Raw genomic sequence first — 6,736 nt, 5'->3', positions numbered from 1 at the left:
CTCCAGGGTGACCTCATCGTAGTTTCCATATTCTTGTTCGTTTATTTGAAGTTTGAACGTGGGTAGTTTCCCTCTTCTTCCTCTTGCTTGCTAATTGGTGACAAAGCGGTGGGGTCTTTCTGAACTGAAGGGTAGTGTGTGTGTGTGGGGGGGGGGAGAGGAGGCGAGGTGGCATGCCGCGAAGGAGGGGTGTTGCTGAAGCGGATTGAGATTAAAGCCAGCCCTCGAAGGGTTGATGAAGAATGCCTGCGAGATGTCGGTGCACTGCAATGTCCCACACGTCCTTCTCTTCTCCTTTCTTTTTTTTTCACTCCAAACTCGCTAGGGTTTCTGATTTTCTTCTTGGTCTTCTTCCTCTACCGCACATACCTCTCTTCTCCACACTCTTTCTTCTGCCAATATTGTTTTGATTTGCTCAGAGAGAGAGTTTCTTGCGTTGTTAATGGCGGGTAGAGTGCCCTCTTGATCATTCCATTCCTTTCTCCCCTCTTCCATCGTCCCTGGATCTCACTGCCCGTTCTCTTTGAATCTCTATTCATTTTCGTCGTTGCAATTCGCCTCTCCCTTCTTTTCCTATATCTCCTGGTTCCGTATCGGCCAGTCTCTCAGGCTCTATCTCTCGATCGCCCCCTCTGCTAAAGTTGGCGTTATCACTGGAAAAAAGGAAGATGGTTGCTCAAGCAAAGGCTCCTCCAACGACGGATTCTATGAAGGTAGGGATTCTCGGCCTATAATTTTGTGTATTCACTATTCGTGGGTTTTTGTGGAATTCTTGTTGGGTTCGTGTTCGCGACTTTATTTAATTTTTATTTTTTATTTTTTTTTTGAGAAATTGTCTTACTACAGTTTCGGGTTGTGATCTTGATATGCGTATGGATAATTGTATTGAATTGGGTTTCATTTTGCTTGATATCTCTATCACGAGTATGCTTGAAGAGATGAATATTGGGAAATTGATTTATTACGTTTACTTTATTAGGGTCTTTCTTGTTTTCTCCCTTCTTCTTCTTTTCTCTGGCCCTTGTTGGCTGTTATTTTCTTTTTGTTATTAGTTTTGGGTTGGGTGGTGAATAAGATTAGGAGGGTTCATTGGGCATGTATCCGATGTTTTTGTTGCAAGCCCAACTTCTCAATGAATTATTTTCTTCTCCTTGAAAACGTTTCTTGCTTCTGAATTTTTTATGATTTTCTTGGTGCTTTTCGTATATTTACTTCATGTTGATCATGGTGCTACACTGGTTTCAGTCCGGTCCTTGCCCTGAATGTTAAAACTTAACTGAATTCATGTCAAATACCTGGTCTCTAGTTCGATTTGGTATATCATTGCATGACATATTGTGAGTGGTCCAACTGACTTTGTGTTCCTGTTGACAACATTTGTGAGGACTTGCCAGGTTTGCCGCTTTACAAGGAGATCGAGTTCTCACACACCGTATCGCATGACACCTGAACTTTTTGAGAAGGGTTTCATCAGGCCTAGTGTGCTACCTTAGGGTGCACCCGTTCTCTTTGTCAAGAAAAATGATGAGTTCATGTGATCATGTGATTATGCATAGATTACCACATACTAAACCAGGTAACCGTGAAGAACATGTACCCTTTGTTCAGGATTGATGACTTGTTCAACCAATTACAGACGACAAAGGTGTTCTCTAAGATCGACCTTCATTCTAGGTATCATCAGTTTGCAGACACTATAAAAAAATGCAGATTAGCGACGAATGTTATCTATTACTAATCTGTCACTAACGTGTTTAGCGACGAATTTGTGACAAAAAATGTTTGTCGCATAATTTTGGTCGCTAAAATACAATAAAGTTTATCTCTCGCTAAATAAAGACTAGTTTGGTTTTGCGAAAGAATGTATTCCATCGCTAAAATTTAACGATGAATAGTTATCTGTCGCTAATGTTCATCACCAATTTAGCGAGGGATTAACGACAGATTAAATTCTGTAGTCAAACATCAACTGATTTAAATTGATGACGGATATTAGTGTTAGATAATATCCGTCCCAAATTAAAAAAAATATATATTTTTTTAAAATATAAATATCGAGAAAAATTTTCGTTATACAATTTATATAACCTGTGTATGAAAAATAAAGTATACATAAAAAACACATATACAAAGCAGATAAAACAAATTTAATACAAGTATAAGTTAAACAAATTTAACAACCCAATACAGTCCTTGCCAAGTTCTAATTAGTTACAAGTGAACATATACAAAGAGTTTTGTTTGAAACAACAATCTTAAAAAAATAAAATAAACACATGAATCTAATCATCGTCAAGATTCAGGGCATCAACCTCTTCATTGTACTACAATAAAAATGTTAATTAGAGATGAAAATTTGCGATGAATTTTTTTCGTCTCAAATTTACGATGGATTAGCTAGAGAAAATCATATGTTGTCAAAATTAAAATTTGCGACGAAATTAATGAAAGATTTTTTTTGTAATATTTCGTCTCAAAATCTGTTGCAGAATAGGCATAGATTAGCGACGAAAATTTTCTCTTGCGAACTCCATAGTAAATTAGCGACGGAGTTAGCCTCGAAAATTGTCTGTTGCTAGTTTGTGATATAAAACACCCCATTGAGGGCACGATCTCTCCCTCTTCCCTCCTCACCCTCCTTTCTCCTCGCAGCCTCCACTCATCGACGGGCGCGTCTCTCTCTGTGTGTGTGTGTGCAAGGGCTCCGCTGGAGCGGCGGATGGCGGCACCACCGCCTTCGGCGCCAAGAGGTGGCGTCCCTTCGATAGCACAACGGGTGGCTCCTCCTCCTCGTTTGCCACTGCCCGCCCCGTCGATGCCCCTCCACTTTTGGCGGCTCGTTGGAGGTGAAGCTGGCGGTGCCAGCAGCTGCAGTGGATGAGAAGAAGAAGTGTCCGGTCTCTTGGGACTCGCAGAGAGAAAGAAAAGAAGAAGAAGAAGAAGAAGAAGAAGAAGAAGAAGAAGAGGGAAGGCATTTGAAACCCTAGCGAAGGAAGCGTTCTTATCATTTTAATCGAAGTAGGGAACTCGCAGCGTCGGCCTTTAGGGTTCATTCCCCTCATCGATTTTTCTCCTTTCGATCTCCGATTTTCGTCTTCTTTCCGATTTTGTAAACTGTCGTTGCGCGTCCAGATATTCTGTAGAACTTGATTCAATGGCCGAGGAAGAGGGATGGGGACTCCAAGGAGAGGAGGGATGAGCGGGACGAATGCTTCCCTAACCGGAGAGGCGATCACTATGAGCGGAGACGGTCGTCGGTGGCGGCTGCCGGTGCCTCGACGAGGGACCGGGATCGGGAGTACAGGCGGCGCAACAGTCCCAGCCCTCCTCCGTACCCTTCACGGGAGCGGTGGCAGTCTCCTTCTCGCCATTCCCCTCCGCCGTTTAAGCGGACGCGGAGGGATGATGGATACGATCATCGCCGAAGTAGCCCTAGGGGAGGTTTTGGTGCCGATGATCGTAGGTAAGATTTTTCTCGAATTTGTCTGTTTGATTAAAGATTTATGCCTGATTTCATGTTGATCAATGCCGCGATAGCTTGCAAAGTGATGTTCCTCTGATTTCCTTTTGTTTATTGATTCTGTTTTTTCAGGTTATGGCATATTGTTTAGATTTTGTTTGCGTTAGGCATTCACATTTATTTATTTATTCTGGTTTTATCGAGACGTGGATATCTGTGAGCATCATAATATGGACAAATACGATATAAAATTGGGAAGCTGGTTGATTTCTCTTCGCTATTAGAAACGTATAAGATATAAAACTAAGCAGTGGAATTAGGCCACCCCCATTTAACTTTTTTTTTTAATAATAGCGCTTTCCATGTTTGACGTGGTTTGTGGACGAACCTATTGATGCTAGCTCTAGCGCAATTGAATCAAAGCATTTGATTGAAATCTGTGATGGCTTACACTTTAAAAAAAATAGCTGAAGATTGTGCAACATTCAGTTTCCAATCCTGCTGGTACCCACCATTAATCTTTGTCTCCCACTGACTAAAAAAAAAATCTGGCAGCACACATGCATAAGCACTTTGAAGCATTGCACTGTACTTGTTCTATGAGAGCTCAATTAGAACGATACCCTTTTTCTTGTGGAGCAACAAACTATTGAGAAAAAGAGAGAGAAAATGGGACATCTTCAAGTTATATGCCGAGTTACAATCGTAAATGCTACTATTGTGTCCATTTTTAGTGATTCATAGTTTCTTTGTGGTAAGTTAAAAGGCTTAGGAAATAGAAATGCATGGACCAATAATTTAAGAATTGCCAAAGAAACAACATCCTGGGAAGAAAAGACAAAACAAATTGCAAGAAATAGAGTAATCCTTGGTAATGGCCTAGTTGCACCTATGTAGGCATTTGGCATACCCATGTGGTCTGTCAAGAGAAAAAAGGAAAATAAACAAATAAATAGCAAATAATGTAGATGAAAGAATATAATTATACTTAGAGAAATGAATTGATGTAGAGATAACAAGGATCAGTGCTTTGTGGACGAGTTTTCACTCCGAGCCAATTATATTGCACCACCATAAGTCCAACTGTGTATTATTCAAATAAGTGAAGGTTAATATATTTTATTGGGCTGTAGACTTGTAATTTAAGTTACAAATTACCTCTCTAATGTTATCAAAATTGGCATCTCTCTTCCAACATATGGTGCTATTTGAAATATTTTTTTCAATTTCAGATCTTTTATGTTCTATTGTCTAAATGTTTGTGTATATGGTCAAAAAACAAGGTGCAGCTTCAGTGGCTGATATGCACAAAGGAGTTGCAGAAGCAAGGATGCAACTAATTCAAGATGGGACAAGCTGGTGTGAAGGAGTGGTATGATGCGGGTCGAAAGATCGCCATGTTTAATTTGTTTTGATGTTGAGCTATAGCTTGAACTTATAATGGATTTTGTGTTTTGATATCTTTGGTAGAACAAGGTAATTACTTTTGCTTTGTCCCAGCATTTTGGTGCAAGCAGTCTTATCCTTAACTGAATAACTTGTTTTTATTGTTTCTTTTAAAGGTTAATGCTCGTCAACAAAAAGAACGGCAACCAAAAGATGCTTCAGGAGAAGAGTTATTGATCACATCCAAGAAGCTAGCAAAGAGGAATCTGGGAACTATAGGACATATGTGTCAGGTTTAATTATTTTCATTATTGTGATTGTAATTTTGAAATTGAGACTTGTTTACTGGAAACTTCAGAGTTCAAGAGATAACATCATGTGGTTTATTTCCTTTATTTTTCTCCGATACAAATTCTACAGGTTGCCAAACATGAAGGATGGGGACGTTTGTATGGTGGCCTCATGCCTTCTTTAGTTGGTACGGCAGCATCGCAGGTATCACTTGCTTTCTCTTTTTAAGTCTGCTTGATTAGAGCTTGAAATTGGATTAATATTTCCCCTCAATGATGTTCACTATAAATTGATGTGGGGTTGATTTACACTGAAGGAGTTTATATTCGTTAAAGCAAATTAGAGAGTTTGTTGCATGACATATTGAGCAATCTGCTTGATGTTCTGATTTAGAGTATCACATCTGTTTGTCAACTCTCTTTTCTTCTCTAGACACTGATCATCGCATTCATTGATAGGCCTGATCATCACATCCATAAAGGGTGTTTTTGATATATCATTAAAAATTAGATGGACATCAGGTCCCCATATTTTGGTTGGATAAGTTTGTGTTCTCTTAAGGATTGGGTTAATGGCTTAACGACAGTATTTGAAATTGAAAATTACTGGATCAGCTCTGAATGGAGACTCTCAGTAGCTGATGGACTTTGGTGACACCTAATTAACTGAAGTGGGCAAGTTTGATATTCCAAATAAACTATAAATTTCTTGATCTTTTAGTTAAACAAGTCATATGAGCAGCACTATTTGAAGTCTAAGCACAACACAATTGTGTTGGTACAAGAGAAGAAGGTTTCCAAATGTTTATGCTATTAAGTATGCAGCTTAACAATAAGTTGATTCTTTGATACCTGTGACTTTGAGAGTTTCCTATTCAATTGTAGATGCTATTTTACTAAGGCAATTGGCATCATTTTGATTTTCTTTTTTTTCCCCTTTTTTAGTGTGATATTATCTGATTTATTACTTTTTGCACAGGGTGTTTATTATTATTTTTATCAAATATTCAGGACAAGAGCAGAAGCTGTAGCTCTTAATCGTTTCAATAAAGGTTCTGGTGATGAAACTGTTGGGATGTTCTCCTCACTTGTTGTTGTGGCATTAGCTGGGCAAGTCTCCTTGTATTATAGGGCTGTTTCTTATATACACTGGTGTGATATGATGTCATGCTTCTTTCTGTTTGATGATCCCATGAAGTTCATGTTAGTTGTGCTAGAAATCCTTATTTGCTGTTTTGTTTTATTCTAGCATGACAACCAATCATCGTCTGTTTAACATTGCCATTGCTAACTCTTCATTTGTTAACTTTGCAAAATATTATCAAACAGGTTTAGAATAAAAAAAGAAAGGTTTTCAGTTAGCATCTTTTTCCTTTATGCAGGTGTGTGAATGTGCTTCTAACAAAGCCAATATGGGTTGTGGTTACACGTATACAGGTAATAAGCTTTTGGACATACACTGTTCAAGTTGGTAATGAGACCTATTGATTGAATCACCATGGTATTATACTATTTAGCAGTATCATATATTTTCCTTACAAGAGGGGGGTCCGGGGGTTCCCCCCCGGCGCGGGTCCATCGCTAATTTTTTCTCGGGCTT

At 39.0% G+C, this 6,736-nt stretch overlaps 1 protein-coding gene across 2 annotated transcripts; it reads left to right on the top strand.

The window, feature by feature from the left end:
• The first annotated feature begins 2,954 nt into the window (after window positions 1-2,954).
• LOC149838929 (uncharacterized) lies at window positions 2,955-6,485 on the top strand. 2 transcript variants are annotated; one of them, XM_090007852.1, is made up of 6 exons: window positions 2,955-3,018; window positions 3,133-3,463; window positions 4,744-4,832; window positions 5,023-5,139; window positions 5,267-5,341; window positions 6,116-6,485. In XM_090007852.1, exons 2-6 carry the CDS (start codon window positions 3,172-3,174, stop codon window positions 6,383-6,385), a joined length of 843 nt encoding a protein of 280 aa, XP_089863978.1. In that variant the 5' UTR covers window positions 2,955-3,018; window positions 3,133-3,171; the 3' UTR covers window positions 6,386-6,485. The 2 variants fall into 2 exon arrangements, with proteins under 2 accessions (XP_089863978.1, XP_089863979.1); XM_090007853.1 differs by lacking the exon at window positions 2,955-3,018 and having other exon boundaries at window positions 3,116-3,463.
• Window positions 6,486-6,736: the final 251 nt, after the last annotated feature.

The sequence above is a fragment of the Nuphar pumila genome, chromosome 5 (genome assembly GCF_984573655.1).
Source record: "Nuphar pumila chromosome 5, dmNupPumi1.hap1.1, whole genome shotgun sequence".
Classification (NCBI taxonomy): domain Eukaryota; kingdom Viridiplantae; phylum Streptophyta; class Magnoliopsida; order Nymphaeales; family Nymphaeaceae; genus Nuphar; species Nuphar pumila.
The sequence above is the reverse complement of the archived record's forward strand: the minus strand, read 5'-3'. Positions and strand labels throughout refer to the sequence as shown.

Excerpts from the sequence above, each read along its gene's own strand:
- LOC149838929 (XM_090007852.1), top strand. The coding sequence starts at position 3,172 with ATGGGGACTCCAAGGAGAGGAGGGATGAGCGGGACGAATGCTTCCCTA. Across the intron at positions 3,464-4,743 it reads TTTGGTGCCGATGATCGTAG|GTGCAGCTTCAGTGGCTGAT; the intron begins GTAAGATTTTTC and ends TCAAAAAACAAG. Across the intron at positions 5,342-6,115 it reads TTGGTACGGCAGCATCGCAG|GGTGTTTATTATTATTTTTA; the intron begins GTATCACTTGCT and ends CTTTTTGCACAG.